The following is a 23,511-nucleotide window of genomic DNA, read 5'->3' as shown; positions in this document are numbered from 1 at the left end:
TCAAGCAGCAGGGGTAGAGGTTGTCAAGCAGCAGGAAACAGCAGGGGTAGAGGTTGTCAAGCAGCAGGGGTAGAGGTTGTCAAGCAGCAGGGGTAGAGGTTGTCAAGCAGCAGGAAGCAGCAGGGGTAGAGGTTGTCAAGCAGCAGCAAGCAGCAGCAGCAGGGGTAGAGGTTGTCAAGCAGCAGGGGTAGAGGTTGTCAAGCAGCAGGAAGCAGCAGCAGGGGTAGAGGTTGTCAAGCAGCAGGGGTAGAGGTTATCAAGCAGCAGGGGTAGAGGTTGCCAAGCAACGGGGGTAGAGGTTATCAAGCAGCAGGGGTAGAGGTTGTCAAGCAGCAGGAAGCAGCAGGGGTAGAGGTTGTCAAGCAGCAGGGGTAGAGGTTGTCAAGCAGCAGGGGTAGAGGTTGTCAAGCAGCAGGGGTAGAGGTTGTCAAGCAGCAGGAAGCAGCAGGGGTAGAGGTTAGCAAGCAGCAGGAGGGGGTGGTACAGCGACTGATGCAGCAGTAGGGGGTGGTACAGCAGCAGGAGGGGGTGGTACAGCGACTGATGCAGCAGTAGGTGGTGGTACAGCGACTGATGCAGCAGTCGATACACAATCAACGTGACGGATTACAACGGCAGGACCGTAGTTAGTGTCTAGCGTCAGAGAGTTATAACTGCAGCAGTAGGAGCTATAGCAACTGTACGGTGCAACAGTAGCAGCAACAGTAGCAGCAACAGTCGAAGTCACAGCAGCAGTAGCAGGAGGAGGAGGAAGAGGATTTGTCACGTCGGTGACACCGTGAGTGGGAGCTGCAGCAGGGATGCAGCAGTGACAAGCAGCTGTAGCAGCAGGAGGAGCTGCGGCAGCAGAAACCGCAGTATCGTCGATTTCAGAATCATCGATTGCTACACAATCGATGACAATATTGGCGGTATTAGTGTCGGCAACTACACCGGCAGGGATACGCTTACAGCACGAGATGCAGCAGTGTGGCAGCATCGGCTAGAACAGGCGAAGTGGCGTCATTAAAGTAGTTGCAGAAGCAGCAGCAGTCGTGGCGCCAGACGGCGGCATTTAGAACTGCAACAGGAGGGGGGGATAGAGCGAGCAGTAGCAGCAGTAGCAGCAGCAGAGGCGAGAGAGAGATGATCGTCATCGCTAACAGCAGCAGCAGCAGCAACAGGAGCAGCAGCAGGAGCAGCAGCAGCAGCAGCAAGTGGCATCATTGAGGGCGACAGGGAAGGAACACCCCCCCCCCCCGACACCAGCAATATCTGAACCATAAGTATCGATTAAGTCACATGCGGTGCTTACAGCAGCAGGAGGAGCAGCAGCAGTAGCAGCAGCAGGAGGAGGAGCAGGAGGAGTAGCAGCAGCAGGAGCAGCAGCAGGAGCGGCAGCAGCAACAGCAGGAGCGGCAGCAGCAACAGCAGGAGCAGCAGCAGGAGCAGCAGCAGTAGGAGCAGCAGCAGCAGGAGCAGCAGCAGCAACAGGAGCAGCAGCAGCAGGAGCAGCAGCAGCAACAGGAGCAGCAGCAGCAGGAGCAGCAGGAGCAGCAGCAGCAGCCGCAGCAGGAGCGGCAGGAGCAGCAGCAGGAGCAGCAGCAGGAGCGGCAACAGCAGCAGCAGGAGCAGCAGCAGCAGGAGGAGCAGCAGCAGGAGCAGCAGCAGCAAAGGGTTTGTCGATTCGCAGCATCGCCGTCATCACTCCCAGCGGAACCCAAAGAGCAGCGGCCGAGGGGGTTTGTGAAACAGCAGGAGGAGTCTGCATCCTCAGCACCCCCCCCCCCCCCACGTGCACAGCCATCTGCAGGGAATTGTCAAGCACCACCACCACTACCGCCACCACCACTACCACCACTACCGCCACTACCACTACCACCACTACCACCGCCACTACCACCGCCACCACTACCGCCACCACTACCACCACCACCACTACCGCCGCTGTCAGCCGTCGGCAGCATCGGTACCAACACAACCACCACCACCATCATCATCACCATCACCACCCCCATCATCATCATCATCACCATCCCCGCCATCAGCTGACACACAATGGCCAGCACGCCGGACAACCCGAGCCTCAGCCCGAGACGCGAGACCACATCGCTCGGCCGCTTTCCGGCCACGCACAGCTCCGACAACGCCGCCGGCTTAGCGGCCGTGTCGGAAGGGGGGGCCTCCTCTTCCTCCTTCGACTGCGTCCTGATGCCAGCCGCCGGGGGCTTCGGACGCCACCAAAAGCTGCATTCCGTGCTTACCTGGTTGCCGTACATCTTCGTGGGCTGCGTGCTTTGCGCAGACGCCTTCAACAGCGCGCCGCTGGACAGCTACCGATGCCGGCCGGACCCCACGGCCTTGCCGGCGAACGCTTCGGACGCGCAAGTGTGGCTCTGGCTCATGCGTCGAGAAGCCCGTAGTGGTCAACAGTACCTGCAGCAGCAACAGCAGCAGTACCTGCAGCAGCAGCAGCAGATGAACGGTGGTGGTGGTGGCGGTGGTCCGCACTGCGCACGTGTTCGCTACGGTGCGGCCGGTGCGGCTGCTGGGGTCAACAGGACCGAGGTGGGCACGGGGGAAGAGTGCACGGCGTGGGTGTACAGGGTCAGCCCCAGCCAGCCGGGGCTACGGACAACCATCGTGACACAGGCAAGTGCATGGGGGGGTCAACTGGTGCTGAGATCGTGATTGTTGTTCACGGAACGATGCCCATGGGGGTGAGGGCCGGTTGGGTTGGCACCGTTGGTGGGCGAGGATGGGTGGTGGTGGTGGTGCCATTTGTCTGTGCGGCTGGACACGCTTTCCAACTAAGGTTGGAAGTGTTCACATGCATTCGCTCAGTCTTGTCTGTGGCAGATGGTCCGATTATGAATGGATTTTTTATGTTGTGTTACTGTTATCGACGAACGCTGTATAAAACGGAAGGAAAATATGTGTGTATCACAAGGTGGGCGAAAACTTGCCAACGCCAAAATGTAGACTTTGCAAAAAGGAAATGTGTCCGGTAGTTTTTATCTGCAGTGTCGTGCTTGAACACAACAGCGGTATGGATATAATTACATAAAACTGTCTCATTCCATCTATGGGGAGAGGGAGGAATCAATGATTGAAGTTCCTGGAGGAAGAACACCCCCCCCCCCCCCCACACACATTGGGATGATTGTCCGGACTTGATTCTGGCTCACTGGAGCACTTGTTCCCATTTAATAACCCCCCCACCAGCAAATCTGCAGGCCAATTCGGGGCCAAAGTGAAGGGCGTGCACTTGTGCGTGGAACAGGCTCTCTGCAGTGCGGCTAACGACGTGAAGAGACTCGAGTGGGGTGTCAATTGTCATTGATCTTAACTCGACTGGGGCGGGGGGGTTGGTGATGCATTATTCACGAGATACATTGTCGTGAGCATGTGTGTGGTTTCACCTTCACGCAACTCCACTGGTCACCATGAGTTTGTGACCCCTGCGGGTTTTGTGTGTTACGATGAGTGGCGTGGGGACAATTGGCACGGTGATTGGGGTAAAGGGAGGTTCGCTGTTAGTGTAGATTGATGGTTAAGCACACTGCTCCGTGAAACCGGTGAACTGAGTTTATATTTATATTTTTATTTGACTAGCTCAGACCCACTAAGCTATATATGGAGCAGAAGCGACCTGGTCATCAAAACTGATTGCTCAACGAAGTGGATTGTCATCATGCTGACATTTATAGCAGCTCAATACTCTTAAACGCATGATGTTGATTCTAAATGTGGAGAGAAAAAAAAATTGGAGGGCCCGGAGAAATATCCACGCGACTAGAGGGAGAACATGAAAACTCCAGACGTACAGATGTCAGGGTTCGGATTGAACCCACGACCTGCTGTATACCAGGCGATGTAGTTAACATCTCGCCACCATGGCGCTCACCCAGGAATCAAACTTGATTCCTGGGTGGGCCCCATCGCCAACCCAAATTGACCCAGCAGTTGGAATATGTACGGTCGACCAGCTCTCAACGACTGACACAGAGTAGTGAGACCTTCATCCAATTGATAAGAGGATTGACAAAATGCAGTGAAATTGCCACTTGATAAATAACCTTATTACTGTGACATTGAGCTGAAATGTATTTTAAATTAACACGCCAGCACTGACCTAATTAGGCTACTGACCTTCAATTATCTCAAGTAAAAACATTTTCACTGCTCACTTTGTCACTATGGTTGCCATCGAAATTAATTTTCATCCAGCTACGATGTGGCAAGGCGTCATTGCATTATCTCTTCACAGGCTGCATCATCATCATTACTTTTCGTCACATCTGCCCCGTGTGTATACCTCCCTACTCTGTACATTGTCTAGAGATGAGGTTGCATTTGGACGGAACATAAGCCCAAGATTGTATCAAAACTCATGAAATGTTGCGGAGGATTATGAGTCAAATAAATGCCACACTTAAACATAAATAAATATTGTTTCAACAGCTGAGTCACAGTCGCCTTCTGGCCTTGGGTTATCCAGCAGCATTTGTAATCAAATGTTGGTTGAGTTTTGATCTCATGGGTCTCATCAGCAGAGTCGGGCTCATTCAACAAATCCTGCCTGGTTGCCAGACGTAGTTTATAAGAGCACCCCACCTTCAAGACAGGGTCCTGTTTAGCGCGTAAAGATATATTGTATAGAAATCTCATCGTGCGCTGTTAAGTGGCAATGTAATAAATAATCAGGTCTTCGTAAAAATATATTGTTTAGCTCCCAGACTGCTTGGCTTTCTCTACTTATATAGCTTTTTTTGTCAATCTACCGGTGGATGAGGGCCTCCCCATGCCATGCAGGTCACCGGGGTTTTTTGACCTCATCACACCGGTGAGTGGGTTGGTAAAGGCAGGGAGTGCAGTGTAGAAGTACAATACAACAATCTATTTGGCTGCATTGCCCTCAGCTCAACGTATCCTCACAGCCTATAACAACCTGTTGTGCATGGTGATCGCACATGCATGCGCTATGGAGGCTCAACTCTGCTTAGTTGCCAAAGTCTGATGGGATTGGGCGCAAAAGCTGCAATACAGTATCGGTTGTTAGTGTGCCTTAGGCTTGCCTAAGCTATAGCTGGCTTAGGGCATAGAATTCCATATGGCTAAGCGGTTTAGGTGCGCTGTATGCATGCATGCATTTTTGGGGGGAAAAATGTTTGTGTTGGGTGAGGACGTGTGCAGTGTTTGCAGGGAGGACTCATTACGGAGACAGGTACAGTATTGGAGTGATCACTTTATATCCAGTGGCCAAAGGGAAGAGCTAAGACCAAATGGTGGGGTATTGTTAGGGCAAGTCTTGAAGGGTCACTCGCCTAATGTGCAGCTGCTGCGGGATCTGGCGGAGGTGAGAAAGCGTCGGCGAGGTTTGGTGGCATCAACGGATTTGGCCGGGATGATGTCTTGTAGTGCGAGAATGAAATTATCCTTTGCTGTGCAGCATTGACGGCCGTAAATATGGCTCCCTTCCCGCTGTCAACCCTCCTCTTCCCCCTCGTTTTGTTGTTCTCGTTGCAGTGGGACCTGGTGTGCAAGAAGTGGTGGCTCGTGCCGGCTGAACGCCTCGCGTTTATGGTCGGCTATGTCGTCGGCTGTGTGGCCATGGGAGCGCTGTCTGACAGGCGAGTAGTGGTGGTGATGTGGACAACAACAAGTTTCTGGTCGAGCACCTGATGAAGCTCAAAGCAGTTGCAGCGAAACGTCGTACGTTGATGTTAAATTCAGTCTAGGGGATTTATTGGTCAGAAGTCGATCAATACTTTGGCACGTATAAAGAATGTCTTTGTTAACATGACAATCTTGTCAGGTGGTGGAGGGTTAGTGGTAGAGGGTTGAAGAATTTTGACATAAAACTACTACGGAGCCCAACCCTACACAAATATATGGGCCCATGGCATTGGCTACGAAAAAAACTACATTTTTAAGTGAAAAACAAATTCGGTCTAATCATCCGTACAAGATGGGTTATATGATGCATTCAAACATGCGTTTGTCTAGAGAAGTATTTAATTGTCAATATGAGGGCTGAGGGGTGACTGGGCATTATGCATATTTCAAACAGTCATATCCATCGGAGCAAAATGCAATTTGCAAATTTGCAAAACAGTCTTGACTTGGCTCTGGTATCCAAATGATGGACACTGCCGTCGGCTTGCCCACCACATACATATTCCCATCGTGTATAGCAGCAACCTATTGTTGGTGGCTGGCCATACAAGCAGTAGCCAGGCTCATCGGACGAAGTCGGGTGCTTTTCCGGCTGATTTGTGTCACGGGCGATGTGTGTGTTGGCCCCCGGCTACCGTTTTGATGGCACTCCCGTCAAAGAGCATGCAATCCTCAAAGGAGGCTGTGATCCCACCATCCCATCTGCTCGGAAGACCTCTTCTTACATCAAAGAAAACGCTATGGTTTAGTGGAGCCGAATTGACTGAAGCAATCAATTGTATAACACTCGGTTGAAGCGGGTTATTTTCTCAAAATGTTGCAATTTAAAATGTACTTCCGTAGGGTTAGTTTTCATTGCATGTTTTGGCGTATACCATTGCACTGAAGCAGTTCAACCGATGGATTGTATATATGTATATATGTTTCGCCCTCTATTTGCACTGTATGGAGCCAACTGTGCTAATAAGAGGCGCGGGGGGGGGGGACAACAAACTAAACACAAAAAGCAGTTCTAAAGAAATTAGTTTTCAATCGAGATTTAAAAATGTATAGCTCCAGTGGCTTCCTAAGAAAATGGCGGCAGATTGTAGAGGCCTTCATTCAGTAGTGGATTAACTTTTGCTGACGGTGGAGGATTGGGTGACCACCAGACACGCCAGGTTGTCGTGATCTTGTCGGGCTACGTGGCGGCCAGCGGATGCCAATACATACAAGTCTTCTTGGTTCTTTCGGTAAAGTCACGTAGAAGGGAAATAATAAAATAATAAAAATAAAACATAATAAAATAATTCTCACGACGTTTCGGCCACAACGCAAGCAGCCGTCCTCAGGTGAAGAACAGGTCTGTCTCTTTCCGACAGACCTGTTATTCACCTGAGGACGGCTTATTGCGTTGTGGCCGAAACGTCGTGAGAATTATTTTATGTTTTAGTTTTATTATTTTATTATTTCCCTTCTACGTGACTTTACCGAAAGAACCAAGAAGATGAAATCCCTGCAGTCACGAGAGCTTTAAATCGAAACACACAAGTCTATGTTGTACTCTACTTTCTATGCTCCCTGCCGTTACCAGCCTGAACTGACCAGCGTGGTGAAGTATGGTAATATAACCCTCGCGACCCCACGTGGTTTAGGGAGGCCCTCATCTCACCAGTGGATTGACAAAAAGTGCTGTACGAGTACACATGTACATCCTGGCAAACACACCAAGCAGGCTGTTGTTCCGTTGAAGCGGTTGAGTGTTTTTATAGCTTCCCGTGTAAAATTCCACCCCTTCAAGAAGTGAACCATAACGAGCTAACTGGGATTAGGGTGTGACTGTGCAATTCACGCGTGTGCGTTCGGCCGAGGGATTAGAGTGACGTAACGCTGTAGCGGACTTAAAGAGCCATAACTCCCTTTGCCTGCTTTAACGGGGCAAAATAAATTAACGCACTTCGAAAACAGCCAAGCAACGGGGGCACAATGGGGGGGGATTCATTGAGAAGGAGCCCTCTGGAATCTGGGGTGAGGTGAATTGACTTAACATTGCAAGAATTTCTCATCCTTTCTCTGCTCCTAGGTTTAATGAAATAAACTTGGTTGGACACTGTTTGGCAATGGGAATGTAAAGATTCACTGCTGACCGTCGTTTCCACGCACACAGTGATTTGATTCATTGTCACCATTTGGAATCATGATTCCTTTCAAGACTAAATACATGTTTTTATCTCAATATTTACCATCTGGTTTGTATTGGTTTCTCTTTTCCCACTGCTTTTGTACAGTTTGTACCATTTACTTTAACATTAGTGTATGTATATATGGTGAACTTCTTTCGCATCGTACGTAGCCAAACGTGCTAATCTGAGGTCCTGGTCGGGTGATGTGCAAAACATTTACTTACCCGGCACACCACAACCAGTATACATTCTGCGATGGCTGTGGCTAGCACTAGTCTCGCGCCCCATGCTCCAGTCTCCTTCCCCGGCACCTCCGATTCCCTCCCCCTGGGATTAGCACGGTTGACTACGTACGGCGCGAAAGAAGTTCAACATATCTACGTGCATGCCAGGAATGTGGATAATGTTCGATGAGAAATGTATCCCTGCCCAAGCACACCCTGACTGACGCTCGTCGCGTGGGCTTTAGGCTGGGCCGCCGCTGCGTGCTGCTCATCTCCCTGGTGCTGACGTCACTGGTGGGATTCGCGATGGGCCTCTCCAGCGGACCCGTCATGTTCACCGTGCTGCGGCTGGGGCAAGGCCTCTTCCTCCCTGGCGTCTTCCTCTCCCTCTACCTCATCCGTGAGAGCCGTCGCGTGCAAACGGGCAGTTGGTTTGGAGAATGGGAACTGAGGCTGTGCATCGCAGTGTTTCTTTTGATCTTTTGCCCCCCACCGCCTCCCCCCGGTTTATATCCCAAGTGTGCCGTCTCGCTGTCGTGCGACCGACCCTTCGTGTTATAGAACATGCCACAGAAGTGGATATCGCAGAGCTAGTTATTGAGAGCCTTTCAAGCGACCCCTGTTCCACACAGTAGGGGGCAGCACTTTCCCACACACTCAGCGAAGACTAATCAATCGCCCACCTGCCGTGGTTATCGTCCAACGATCTCATCAGACCTGCCCGATCGATCACTTCCGCGCGCTGACAAACGATCGGCAACGTCATTTAACAACGGCAGCGGAACAGAAACAGAATATCTTCTTGGTTCTTTCGGTAAAGCCACGTAGAAGGGAAATAATAAAATAATAAAAATAAAACATAAAATAATTCTCACGACGTTTCGGAAAGACAGCGTCTGAATGCATTCAGACGCTGTCTTTCTGACAGACCTTTTCTTCACCTGAGGACGGCTGCTTGCGTTGTGGCCGAAACGTCGTGAGAATTTTTTTATTATGTTTTATTTTTATTATTTTATTATTTCCCTTCTACGTGACTTTACCGAAAGAACCAAGAAGATGAATCCCTGCAGTCACGAAAGCTTTAAATCGAAATAGAAACAGAATATTTATTTATACTGGAGGAATCCGATGAGCTATAAAGCTCTTTCACAGATGTCCAGTCGGAGCGGGTAAGAACATGACAACAACAAACAGCACAAAAACACGACGGCAGTGCAAAGTAAACACATCTTCTAAACGCGTACAAATTCTAACGAAACCATCCCCATCCTACCAAGCAAAGCCCACTGAGGTATTCACTTATTTTTCAGAAGCAACCCGGCCACAAATGATAGGACGATTGGGATAACATTGCAGAAAAAGGAAATGAAGAATGTCTACAGCGCCGAAATGCAATCGCACCTCAATACACAGAAAGTTCAAGACGTGCACACGATGATATTGTGGATGAAATAGAAAGGAGTTGTTGTTTTTTTGTAAGCATGAGGAGGGTTTTGGGGATAGCAGGCTGCCGGGGGAGTATTTATTTTCAGAGGCAAACGGTTAACTCTTGAATATCCGTGGGTGGATTATCCGGGTTGCAGATTTACTGTGCTCATATTCGTTTTACACGAACTCTAGTTCTATTAATAGCTGTTCCTGACTCGTTGCGGTCAGTGACTTAAGTGCCCGCGTGAAGGCAGACAAATCGGAAAGTAAACCGATGAAGACGCTATGAAAACAGCTGACGCATTCTGCGGCATCATCCCCTATTTTTGCATAGATGAGTGATACATTTTTACACCATAATTACTATAATTTTGATAATTGTTTATTTTACCCTTTTATCTGGCAACAAAACTGCCACTTTTTTTTTAGGCTCTAAGGAAAGCTGTCTCGGGTGTGGACCAATCAATTCCCAGGAAAGTGCATACATTATCAGAGTTGTGTTTTTGTTTGAATTCCGACTGCAGGTATTGTGGTCAATGCAAACATGACTCCTTGTAAAAAAAAGGTGTCAGTTTTGTTGCCAGATAAAAGGGTTAAAAAACTATTATCAGATTTTGCTACTGGCAAAGGAGGTTCCAATGGTACTATAATTTTCCTTATTCTTGGTTTTGTTTTGTCTAGATCACCATTCTCACCTCCCCCCCCCACCCCCTCCCGTCACCCCGGATTATCGAGAGTTAACGGCAGTTAACATCCGCCCGGTTAACACAGCCACCGCTCACTGCAGGGCGTCACAAGTGGTCATGTGGAAGAAACGCAGGTGCTCATTATAACCGTGCTAGGACTTCCTCGCAGTCCCGACTTGTTCACGAGTACAGCCTAACGCGTTGAGCGTCGCAACGCTCCCCACGGGCATTTAACATTTCCTTGATAGGCAATAGAAACTCTTTAGTTCGCATAATTGGCTTCACCGCGTTGGAAATTATGCACAATTTCCCTTTGTCTCCGTAGCCGACGGCTTACCGTGGCGATATTTTTTTCGTGCGGGTTTTTCTTTTGCATTCAAATTGATATTTAGTGCTTTTTTCCCACAGACGAAAAAAAAATACTCGGCACGCTTTGATAGCGCTCTTTTTGCGATTCGGATGACAGCGTGATTAATAACACTGGTCAACAACAACAAAAAAAAATTCTGGCCTGGACTTTTGCAGCCGTTTTAGACTAATTTCAGGGTGCTGATTCCAAATCTGATCTCTGATTTGCTCTATCACATCTCATTTTATGCTATCGGCATACCCCATTTTCATTGATTATACCTGAAATTAACTCTGTCACTTATGATTGCAAGTTGTTGCGAGTCAGTGACTGCTTTAGTGTTAAAATATGGCGCTGTATTTTTAGGATAGTGTATTTATAATATAATTTTATGTAGATATCCACATTTATTTAATATTTTTCTTCTGCAATTTTTATTGAAAATGCAATATTTGATATCTCAAAAACCTGATGTGATAGACAAAAACTGATGCCAGATTTGGAATCAGCACCCCAAAATTACCTTAAAACCGTTGGAATACCGTATGCCAGAAAAAGTGTGTTGACCAATGTAATGGAATGGAAATTCACGATTCCGCGATGAGACAGAATGAGGCATTGCCAGGTTGGGTTGTTCCATTGTTTGGTGGTGCGACAGGACCGATCTTTCTTTGTGGTGGAGTGGTGAGAGTTTATACGCCATGTTTTTGCTGCAGTGGGTACGCTAGTCCGCAAGGGAGAGAGTTAAACTCCGAGTGTAAAATCTGATCGTTGTATTTGATGTTTCGTGGGCACAGACCACGGCTTCAAAAACGACGACGCAATAATGGAGCGATGAAAAGCGTAAAAGCGATAAGTGCGTTGCCAAATTAATTGTTACACATTCATTATCACGTCCATACAGTGGGCGTATAACGATTCATTATTCCCTCCCCATCTCCCCGAATTCCCAGCGAATGGATTAATTGTCTCAATCAAGGTCATGATTCGATTTCAGAATCAATAATGTTTTTTTTTTGTCAGAATGCGGTGAATTGTTGTGCCTGCTGTAGCTGCAGTGGTTATTTGCACTCATTACATTCGACATAATTACAGTAATTTACTACCCTTTGTTCGTTAAGTGGCGGTCGAAAGCCGCCCCATGCCATGTGTTAGTCATGGGGATATTTTGACCATACTTCACTACGTTGGTGAAGTGGCGGTGGGCGGGGTGCTGCCCAGGACTGTTTCAGATATTTCCCGGGTATCGAACCCGGGTCGCCGAGTTCAAAGCAAAGCTAACGACTGCGCCACCGCTACACTGGTGCAAAATAACATATACATAGCTGTGAACCCCTTATCAGCGCCTCCCTTATTACAGACCAATTCAGATCTTATTGGTCACCCCGTTCCCTGGAAAATCTCAACATTCATACTACAAAGTCCAATCACAAGAGAGAAACACAAACAAATAGACAAAGAAATTAGTTTTGCCTTGATTGAAACGTCTGTACGCCGTATGGACCTGAAAACTCAATTTCCCTGTACAAGAATACGGGTAAACTGTATGGGTTGACAGGCATGCATATACAAATAGCAAGACTGTTTGATTCCTGTGCACGTTATTCATGCACGTAAGATGAGCTTGATAATCGCCATCAGGTGCTCAATCGATGCATTGTTCCACCCCTGGTATACAGTATATCATTGCATAAAATAAAGATGATAGCCTGAAATGGTGCTAAAAAATTGATAGCGCAACGCTGCATGGGTGTTCGGGGGCTTTGAAGGGAATGCTTGGATAACTTAAAAAAGCACACATTGCCTGCAGGCAGCATTTAACAAGATCTGTCTTGAAATCACAGATTGTAAGCCCTGTTTGAAGCAGCTGAAGGAAAGCACTTTATGGTAATAATGAACAGCGAAAAGGCGATAATTGCCAGGCGTAATTGGAGCCTTTGGGATAAGGTGCGGTGTCGAGTCACGTGTGTACGTGTGTCACTTGATCCGCTGGAAAGGGACAGGCTTGATTTCCCAAGCCTGGTTGAGAGAGAGCTCACCGTGGGCAATGCTGTACCGGCTCGAATGAGGATTTGATTAAACCTAAGAGAGCAATCATGTCTAGGTAGTGTCATGCCCTGTGACGATATGGTAAGAATTCGTGTTGGGGCCCATAGTAAGGCTATAAGCAATACTGTACGTGTTAACTCGTGACGAAATCAATCGGGAATGCACCCGACCTCGTCAGATCTTGGAAGCTAAGCAGGAGCTGAGCCTGGACAGTGCTCGGATGGGTGGCACTCATGCACAAACAGGCTGTCGTAGGGTTTGTGCGTTCGGTTAGGAGGCTCGTGATGTACGCTACTGGGCAGTTGGAGGAAAACACCATCCAGCAAGAACGGAGGGCAGAGGAGTGATGCTCACAATAACGAGCGGAGCGCCGGGCGGCTAAAACACAGCAAGTTGGCATAGTAGGGGGCACAGATGGTGCATCAGTCATCTCAGTCAACCCATGGCACCTGGGTCTGTCCCGTCACCTCCTGCCAGCTGGCGTCTGACACTGCATGTGGCCTTAAAGTCCATATCGTCTGGCACAAGCGCCGTAGTGATGTCTCCGCCACTAAGTGGCGAATGGCAGTTGTTGTTGTTAGGTTGTAGTTTGTCAACTTAAGCCAGGTTAGGCTTCCATGTTTTCAAGGTAAACAGCGTTCCCTCCTTATTTGCGAGGGATACATTCCAGAGATGCTCCTGAATAGCACAATTTGCAGATAATGATATTGGCCGACGAAATCCTATATTTTATCTCATCACTTTATCTCATAACTTTCTTTCTCTCTCTCGATGCAGTCACGGGGAGTTCCGGATACGATTCGCGGATAGCCAAAATCGCGGACAGCAATTTTGTGACTAACGATGGAATACTGTGAAAGAAAAAGCACAAATAATTATCCTTCAATAAATCAATAGTAGTGTGATGTGGCAATGTTGGGGTGGAGAGTTGGCACAGTTTATAGCGCACTGCACTATGACCCCAGTGGTCTGTATTCATACCCCGGCCATTGCTAACACCACAAGCGAGCATTTTCAGAACTAGCCCTGGGTCCCTCCCCTTCACCAACCCACACTTACACTATGAGACATCTCCTTTACCAGTGGCAAAATATAGTAATAGATTTTTACCCTTTCAACTGGTACAAAAACTGACACCTTTATACAAGGCATCATGTTTGCAATAACCACAACACAAGCAGTCAAAATGCAAATTAAAAGAAACAACTCTGATGATAATGATATGCACTGTCCTTGAAGTTGATTGGTCCACACCCGAGACAGCTTTTCTTAGAGTCTAGTCTCCTTTGGTGTTGGACCAGATGACGCCAAAAGGCGTACAACTCAAAGACAGCGCACTATCCGAGTATTGAGAGCTCGGGGTAAGCATTTACACTATGAGACCTCCTTTACCAGTGGCAAAATATAGTAGTAGGTTTTTACACCTTTTGGCGTCATCTGGTCCAACACCAATAGAGACTAGGCTCTAAGAAAAGCTGTCTCGGGTGTGGACCAATCAACTTCAAGGACAGTGCATATCATTATCATCATCAGAGTTGTTTCTTTTTGTTTGCATTTTGACTGCTTGTGTTGTGGTTATTGCAAACATGATGCCTTGTATAAAGGTGTCAGTTTTTGTACGAGTTGAAAGGGTAAAAACCTATTACCAACCCACACTGCTCAGTTTGGTGAAGTACGGACAAACATTACTCTCGATTGACGCCGCATGAAGTGGACTTCATGCCTAATTGTTTTGACAGAAAACTGATCTCGATTTAAAGCTTTCGTTACTGCAGGGATTCATCTTCTTGGTTCTTTCGGTAAAGTCACATAGAAGGGAAATAATAAAAATGAAACATAATAAAATACAATTCTCACGACATTTCGGCCACAACGCAAGCAGCCGTCCTCAGGTGAAGAACAGGGCTGTCGAAAGACAGTGTCATTCGGACGCTGTCTTTCCGACAGACCTGTTCTTTACCTGAGGACGGCTGCTTGCGTTGTGGCCGAAACGTCGTGAGAATTGTATTTTATTATGTTTTATTTCTATTATTTTATTATTTCCCTTCTACGTGACTTTACCGAAAGAACCAATAAGGAGAAAACTGATCATTTATATATTTATATTTTAGCATCTGTGAGAAAGATGGTGAGGTTTAAAAAAACATGTATTTTTTATTTGTGCAGTTTGCAAAGTTTACCTGCGAGCGCTCATTAAAACCAAACACCCCGATGTGTCCCATCTCGGCCCTAGGGTGGCAGATGTTGTACCTCTTGTGCCGCTTGCTCTTAACAGATCGTGCCGCGCGCGTGTGCCGCAGTGATCGAGATGTGCGACCCCCCGCGCCGGCTCATGCGCTGCATGATGGCAATGGTGTTCCTGGTGGGCGGAGAGATGGTGCTGCCGGGGCTGGCGCTGCTGTGCCGTGACTGGGCCGTGCTGCAACCCGTGCTGGCCACACCGCTCGTGCTCTCCGTCAGCCTGGCGTGGTGCGTGCATGTTGCGCGTGCGTGGATGAACGCTGGAGTTTAGGATTCAAGGCGATTTCCGATAGAGTTGCGCTCCTAACATGAAATGCCGTATTCTGCCGTGTGGTTTGGCACTGGCGTGGCCTCTAACAATGCTTAACTTAGGCTTGAGCCTCTCAATTGCTTCCAAAGATGCATGAGCGGTGGCTCGGCTAAGCCAGAGCCATGACAAAAAATATGGGCCAAAGGCTCTTTAACGCTGTCCTTACCTCGCATCTCTGATTAGCACGGTTGCTTACGTACGGTGCAAAAGAAGTTCAACATGCTTATGTACATCTAAATGAAAAATATGCTCTAATAACTCAGGCGGCTGGAGTGGGTTTATATGAAGGCTTGCCAGGGTTTAAATGGAGGCTGCCTATGCGTGTGTGGGTTTAGACAGAAGTTCCCGTGTGCGTGTGTCTTTCGATGGAGGCTGCCTATGCGTGTGTGGGTTTAGACAGAGGCTCCCGTGTGCGTGTTTAGATAGAGACTGCAGTATGTGTGTGTGTGTTTCGATGGAGGCTGCCGTGGTTTAGATGGAGGCTGCCGTGTGTACGTGCGTGTGTTTATATGGAGGCTGCCATGTGTGTGTGCGCGTGTTTATATGAAGGCTGGCATGTGTGTGCGTGTGTGGCGCGTGTCTGCAGCGTGCTCGGTGAGTCTGCACGCTGGCTTCTCGCCACGCGCCAGGTGGCGGAGGCTCGCGCTGCCCTGGAGACAATTGCCGAGCGTAACGGCGCTACCGAGGACGAGGATGTGGCCCGGCGCAATGATGCTTTCCAGGGTGAGTCAGAGGGGGCGGAGCGTTAAGGAAAAACACATGGCATGGTGTTAGACATTACACTCTTAGATTTTTCGGTAAAGTCACGTAGGTAAAAAATTTAATTAAAATTTATAAAAATAAAATAATAAAAAATGTCAACGTTTCGGAGGCAACACAAGTCTCCGTCATCAGGTGGGACCGTCACAGCCAGATTTGCTGTATCAAGTGAGGCAGGGATTCCAAAATGCAAGTTCTTAAATGCAAGTTAAGGGGGAGTAGAGGGGGGCAGCTTATCAGAATGTGGTAGCCAATGAATGGAACGTATCGAATTCTTACTGTCGTATTTTTTACCTACTTGACTTTACCGAAAAAACTAAAGAGTATGAATCCTTGCAGTCACGAAAGCTTCAAATCTAGAATTAAGTATTAGGCATTGCCCCATGCTGCAAAAACTTTGGCGGGAGCCTCATAAAGTCTTGAGACTCAGTGTGGCACTCCTGGGCAAACAAGTGTATTAACAAAAGTGTGATGTGTTTTGTCTGTCTTACAGAAATTGAGTGCGCCCTGGAGTTTGCGTCTAAACCGCGTAAGCACAACGTCTTGGAGCTGTTCAGCACACGCAACATATGGAAGAACCTGCTCATCCTCTGCTTTATCACGTGAGACACGTGACCGAGACGCTCACCCACGTAAACAAAGGCAAAGATACCCCATATAACCTTAACAAACTGTTGGGGCAAGTGCTGTTAGCAAGCATCTATGAAGGCCGGCACGGCACACGCGGGGGGTGGGTGGCCAGCACCACGCCCGGCCGCCCCTTTGCGCAGTTTGGCAAACAGTCGCTATAACGCGTCCGCACTCGCCCACCCAGGCCCACGGTGATTCTTTGGTTCGGTGCGCGGCGTAAGGTCGAGTAAACTCGCGAGTGTGCCGTGAAATCAAAGAGGTTGAGAAGAACTGATTTAAATGACAAAATTGCCACCCGTTCAGTTCTTTTGAGCTGGCGGTCTGTACATGCAACGCACACGTGTTGTTACAACCTCCTATATTTATAACACTGCAAACCGCTTCAATAAATTAACAAAAGCTCAGAAACTCGGCTGCCGAATCACCGATTGTCCCCTCTCCCCCCTCCAACACGACTCTGCAACGTGACCCGGCAGCTTCATCGGCAGCGGGCTGCACCTGTGCTTCATGCAGTACCTGCGCGACTCGGGCCACAGCTTCTACGCGCGCTACTACATGATGGCGGGCGCCGCCGCGGTCGGCTGCCTCCTCACGTGCGTGGCGGCCGAGCGCATGGGCCGGCGCGGCACGCTGCTCGCCTGCGTCATCCTCATGGGACTGGCCAGCCTGCTGTTGCTGGCGCTCACGCAGTGTGAGTGTGCGCCTGCTACGATCCACACGCTCACCGTCGGGGTGAATTTTGGTCCCCCCCCGCCAGTGAGCGGCACAGGCGCGGGCGGCGGGGGAGGCCCTCAACTAACGGTGGATTTGTAAAAAAAAGGGGGCTGTACGTGTTTATTTCCAGCCGGATAAAGCCCACATATGCGTGGCGGCACATGTGGGTCGCGAACCTATTTGCTGTTCAAACACACGCTCTCCGTCACCTGCTTACTCACGGGTGTGCTTTTACGTACGTGTGTAAACGCGTGTGTGTAAACTCACGTGTTGACAAAGACCCTGGCTCAAGCAAGCGCTGCCACGATGAATGTGTTTGTGACAAACGTGCAGTTGACCCAGAATGCCCTCTCAGTTGCTCCAATCCTGTTGATGTACACTCGTGCGTGTATCTGTGTACGTGCCGTGCAGTTCGCACACACCGAACTATGATAGCGAATAACAAAGGTTTGATTCCCGGCCATGGTTAACATCATTAACAAGTGATATCTTGGTTGTAATTTTTCCCCAATTTTACGTATGTATATGTACTTAGGTTTATGTATTTATGTCTGTATATGCCTATATGTTTGTGTGTATGTGTGGGGAGCGGTGGTGCGCTATGAACCCAGCGACCCTGGTTCGATTCCCGCTCATGGCCAACACCAGTGACGATTATCTGAACCGGTCCAGGACCTCCCCTAGGTCGACTCGGCCTCAAATGAGGACCAAGTGTGATGTGTAAACATCGCCACTGGGGAGACAAAAGCGGCCGTGAATTTGTGCTGGCCACCTACCCCCTCGTCTGCCGTGCTGGGCCTTCATTGGTGCTCGCAAACAGCACTTGCCTCCAACAATCTTTTAAGGCTATCCGGGGAATCTTTGTCTCTGTGAGTGCGTGTGTGCACGTGTGTGACGCGCGTGTTCTCGGCCGCCACCGCCGCCCCTGTTGCCCCCGCAGACTTAGTGCCGGAGCTGGTGCTGGCGCTCACGCTGCTGGGCCTGGTGGTGTCGCACGCTGCCGGCGGGCTCGGCGTGTTCGTGGCGGCCGAGGTGACGCCCACCGTGGTCCGGTACGTGAGCGCCTCTCGCCGCCACCGCCACCGCCGCCACCGCCGGGCGTAGCCGTCACGCTGGGGAGCGCGGAGCCGAGGGGGAGAATAGTGGCGGAAAAAAGTTAAACGCCGTTTCGCCACTCTCGCGAAGTTCTTCCACTGCGACTCCTTGCTGATAATACGAACGGTGCAATTTGTAATTTGGAAAAAGGGCATTTAAGCCAAGCAAGTAGGGTTGGGGGCCACTCAGTCTGTGACTTTTGCAATTGGCATCACTGAGATAAAATACGTGGTTCTCCTTAGGTTTGTTCGGTAAAGTTACGTAAAAAAAAACCTAAGAATATGAATCCTTGCAGTCACGAAAGCTTCAAATCTAGAATTAATACGTGGTTTTCCACCAAATCTACATTTTGACGATGTCACCCCGAATGTGGTGGCCGAACTCATCAGGTCTCGGAAACCAGGAGGCAAGCGCACTGACCTCCTCAGAGCGACCGGGAATTTTCACTTTGCTTACAACCAAAATCTTTACATTGTGAACGTGCTTGCAAAGCGTGGCCTGAATTGTGCGGCTCCTCGGATGTTGAACCAATTCCATTCACGAGCGTTTTGTATGTTGGAAGCAACCCTTGCACACAAGGAGGTAACGGATTCAAGAGTCTTTTGCTACACTGCCACCTCAGCAGACCCAGCCGACGACACCTGGTTTTCCCATCCAAATTCTAGCTCGGCTCAATTCAGACCCGTTTGTGAAAATGGCCATGCATCCAAAAGCAGCAGCACCTTCCTATGAAGGAGCCATCGTGAGACTCCGCTTTTACTCTCCTAGGTAAATAAATGTAAATAAATGTCCTTGCTTGTGTGTCTGTATGTTTGTGTACATTTATCCGTGTGTGTGTCTGTGTATCTGTGCATATCAATATATATGTATGTGTGTGTGTCTATATATGTAAGCGTGCATGTCGATTATGTCTTTTTATTACTACACTTGATACTTGGTTGTTTACTCTTTTATCTGGCAACAAAACTGACACCTTTTTTTACGAGGAGTCATGTTTGCATAGACCACAATACCTGCAGTCATAATGCAAACAAAAAACATAACTCTGATAATGTATGCACTGTCCTTGAAGTTGATTGGTCCACACCCGAGACAGCTTTCCTTAGAGCCTAGTCACACATGGTGTTGGACCAGATATTGTGGTCTATGTAAACATGACTCCTCGTAAAAAAAAGGGTAAAAAACCAATTATCATATTTTTCTACTGGCAAATGAGGTTCCAATGGTGTAAATTATTACACTTGTTTAAACCTCAGTGAAACTCATGGTACTCTTTTTAGGAGTATCTTGCCAAGTTTCAAAGTAGTATGATTGTTATGTCTATTACAATTAAGTAATTTGCAGTACATTTTTAAAATTCGCGTGCGTGCGTGTGCGTGAATTTGTTCATGTGTTCATTTGTATGTACGTGTCCGTGGGTGTGTTCGTGGGTGTGTGTGTGTGTGCGTGGGTGCGTGCGTGTGTGCGTGGGTGCGTGCGTGGGTGGGTGCGTGCGTGTGTGCGTGTGTGCGTGTCTGTGTGTGCGTGCGTGGGTGCGTGCGTGTGTGCGTGGGTGTGTGCGTGCGTGCGTGGGTGTGTGCGTGCGTGTGTGTGCGTGCGTGTGTGCGTGTGTGCGTGTGTGTGTGCGTGCGTGTGTGCGCGTGCGTATGCGTGGTGTGTCTGCCGATGGGCGCACGCTCCAGCGGCGCGGGCCTGGGCCTGGCGGCGGGCTGCGCGTCGCTGGGCCGCGTGTCGGCGCCGCTGGAGGAGCTGCTGACGGAGCGCGGCTCCTTCCTGCACCACGTGGTGCTCGCCGCGCTCGACGTCGTCGCCCTGCTCAGCGTCATGTTCCTGCCCGAGAGCCGCGGCCACCCGCTGCCCGAGAGCCTGAACGACGGCGAGACTTACCGCCAGCACCTGCAGCTCTCCTCCGCGCCCGGCGCGTGCGGCGGCGGCGGCGTTAGTGGCGGCGGCACCGGCGTCGATCGAGCCGCTCCCAATGGAGGCGGCGGCGGCATCATCGGAGACGGCTGCTCGCCCGCCGTGCCGTCCCTGCGCACGGCGTCGCGGCGCAAGCGGGACAAGGTGCCGCTGCTGAGCCAGGCGTCGGAGGCCGGGAGCTACGCGTCGGCGCGGTCCGACTCGTCCGAGCTGCGCGACATCACCGCGGGAATTGACTTCTGAGCGCGACGGTAAAACGGGGTCGTCGTCATCGTGCTGACCGGCGGTGGCGAAGCGGCGTGCGTGGGATTTGCGATGGGAGGAAAAGAACCGGCGACGGCTCCGGCGGGAGTTCGGTCGAGTTAAACTGATTGCGTCGCGAGGGTGATGTGCGATCCCAGGCTCTTGCCGAGAGGTTGACTTTTTCTCGTAACTGCAAGGCTAATGCTGTTTTTGATTATTAATGGTGAACTCGCTTTGCCATTGTTACAAGGTAGTAGCGCGTGGGCGAGTTTGAGCCGTTCAAGTGTGGTCCTGCATTTGTTCACATTGGACTGCAAGTCGACGGTGGTTTCGAGTTGGAATAAATGAAAGTGGTTGCAAGTCGACACAAAATAAGTTCTGTTTCGCCAGGAAGTCTGCGAGCGTGGCAGCCTGGTAACTGCTCTGCTAGCTTGGTAACTTCCTTTTTACCAGAGGCAAAATATGAGCGCTTTGTTACAGTATGAAATAATACTAATTGTCACGGGATTCGCTATGAAACTTGATTCTTCCAATATTGTTTTTCCGGGTTAAACAATATCTACCGCATGTACGTAACCTATATACAGAGTTCAAGCCATTATTTGTTTGAAGCTAGCTGAGTGACGTATGACGCTGGCTGTGTGGGTGACGTGGAGTTGGGTGGAGGGAGAAGGCTTGCTGGTTAGAGACACGGTTGGAGTGCGAGGGAGTGTGAGACCAGCCAGAGAAGGACATCTATTGGGGCTCGTTGGATAGAAGAAATGTCAGCCGTTATCGATCAATTCAAAACGTCGCTCTTTCAACTGTTCACTGCTCATTGCTTACGTCTACGTATGTTTGGGGCAATGTAAGGGTAATAATAACAACATGATAAGACCGTAATGATTATATATATATGAAAATAAATAATGAACATACATTGATTTTGTCAAGTCAGACATTATGACGGAAAAAAATGTCCGATTCAAATATATTCAAACGTGGTATTCCAATTTGCTTTGCGTACGCCACGTGGATCTGTGTATCGCTCGTAGCTGTGCGGTGCATCTCGGACGACGCTCTGCGGTGGGCCCGGTGCACTTTAGCGCTCACAATGTTTTGACGCGCGCCGCTCGAACGAATGTCGGCGTGCCCGGACGGGTGGCGTCTGGGCACGCAACGCCGGCGATGTCATTGTTTGGAGTTCCTTTAGGGCTCGGGTTGTTCCATGCCGTCACCCTCTTATCTCGAAGTCATTTGCTCGCGAGCCAGTTCCAAACGGGTGCCTCATCACATTCGCTGCCGCCACCGAGTGGCCTGCTTGTGCACGACGGAATCGCCCTGAATGCGCCGGATGATTTGTGGCCTTCCGGAAGCTAAGTGAGGTTAACCTATCTTCTTGGTTCTTTCGGTAAAGTCACGTAGAATGGAAATAATAAAGTAATAAAAATAAAACATAATAAAATAATTCTCAGCGACGTTTCGGCCACAACGCAAGCAGCCGTCCTCAGACAGACCTGCTCTCCACCTGAGGACGGCTGCTTGCGTTGTGGCCGAAACGTCGTGAGAATTATTTTATTATGTTTAATTTTTATTATTTATTATTTCCATTCTACGTGACTTTACCGAAAGAACCTAAGAAGATGAATCCCTGCAGTCACGAAAGCTTTAAATCGAAGGTTAACGTATGTTGAACTTCTTTCGCACCGTACTTAGCCAACCGTGATAATGGGAGGTTGCAGGGGGAAGAACAACAAACTAAAACACTAAAATAATTTCTAAACATATTAGTTTTCAATCTAGATTGAATACGTGAACGAAGAGCATTCCAGACGGCCTCCGAAGCGCATCTGAAAGCGCGTGATGCGGTGACCGTTTTTTTTTGATGGCCAGCCAAAGGCCGCTTCTGCGAGGATGACCAGAGTTTGCGTGATGATGGTTTATGCTCCTTGAGGAGATCAGCAAGGCATCCTGGTTCATTTGTGGCCTGGTTATTACTTAAATGGGTGACCCACCATGACTTGCCGCATGATGTCGGCATGAGGCAGCTGTGTACTGGCTAGGAGATTGCACACGGTACTGGTCATGTGTTACTCCCCTCATGCGTATTTGTTTTCTCCGGGCACTCTGAAGTTATCCCACGCGAAGCCACTTTTCAATGTTATTGGCCAAACATTGCAATTTGGCGGGGGGAAGCCTCACTGAGTCTCAAGATCATTTCTCAGGAGGGTGCTGCATTTGGATGTTTGGCCAATTCCTTTTTTTAAATCAAATGTATGTACACTTTGTGTGTGAGGAAACTGAGATTGCTTGGAGAAAAACCGACAGATATGAGGGGATACCACTCAAAAGGTCCCGATACAAACGGGCGCACAAAGCAGAGGTCGCAACCAGGTACCCGATACCCGTACCCTACCCGATACCCGGCTACCCGTACCCGGCCGGGTACGGATACGGGTACCCGTTTGCGACTCTGGTGCGGCCGGGTACGGGTAGGCCGTGAGTCACTGGTGAGTAACTGTTTGTCACTCATTTCCCAACGTCTTGTCTCTTCTCACAATTCAAGTTCCTAGAATTAACCCACCCGCGCCTGCAACATGGCTTCATCCCAGAGGTCGCAATCAGGTACCCGATACCCGTACCTTACCCGGGTACGGGTATAGGGTACGGCCGGCTACGGGTACGGGTACCAGTTTGCGACCCTGGTGCGGCCGGGTACGGGTACGGGTAAGGAATTAAAACCCGTTTGCGACCTCTGGCACAAAGCCACTCACTGCTCATCTATATCCTGGCCACCTTGTGGCCCGAGCCGGTAACACTTGTTATTCCCAGGCAGCCTCAATCAAGTACTCACCAATACTGAGATTGAGAGAGACACTTTCACAAATGTCCGCGTCATCCACAAACCCTTGCCCCGAAAGTGGCGGGGTTGACAGGCGTGCGACGCCACAGTGAAGTTGTTGCACGTGTTTCTATATTTGAAGCTTTCGTGACTGCAAGGATTTATAATCTTAGGTTTTTTCGGTAAAGTCACGTAGGTAAAAAATAATAGAAATAAAGTAAT

The 23,511-nt window shown here is 49.3% G+C and overlaps 1 protein-coding gene across 2 annotated transcripts; it reads left to right on the top strand.

Moving 5' to 3' along the window:
* The first annotated feature begins 488 nt into the window (after positions 1–488).
* On the top strand, positions 489–21,833 carry LOC133354917 (putative solute carrier family 22 member 31). Of its 2 annotated transcripts, XM_061572105.1 has the most exons (10): positions 489–1,656; positions 2,285–2,631; positions 5,509–5,612; positions 8,290–8,444; positions 14,857–15,025; positions 15,694–15,830; positions 16,360–16,468; positions 16,973–17,187; positions 18,151–18,262; positions 19,988–21,833. In XM_061572105.1, exons 2-10 carry the CDS (start codon positions 2,383–2,385, stop codon positions 20,466–20,468), a joined length of 1,731 nt encoding a protein of 576 aa, XP_061428089.1. In that variant the 5' UTR covers positions 489–1,656; positions 2,285–2,382; the 3' UTR covers positions 20,469–21,833. The 2 variants fall into 2 exon arrangements, with proteins under 2 accessions (XP_061428089.1, XP_061428088.1); XM_061572104.1 differs by lacking the exon at positions 489–1,656 and having other exon boundaries at positions 1,714–2,631.
* The last annotated feature ends 1,678 nt before the right edge of the window (positions 21,834–23,511 follow it).

Source organism: Lethenteron reissneri, chromosome 49, assembly GCF_015708825.2.
Source record: "Lethenteron reissneri isolate LAM-NWPU_2019-01 chromosome 49, ASM1570882v1, whole genome shotgun sequence".
Taxonomy (NCBI): domain Eukaryota; kingdom Metazoa; phylum Chordata; class Hyperoartia; order Petromyzontiformes; family Petromyzontidae; genus Lethenteron; species Lethenteron reissneri.
Note: the sequence above shows the minus strand (reverse complement) of the source record. Positions and strands in the feature narration are given on the sequence as shown.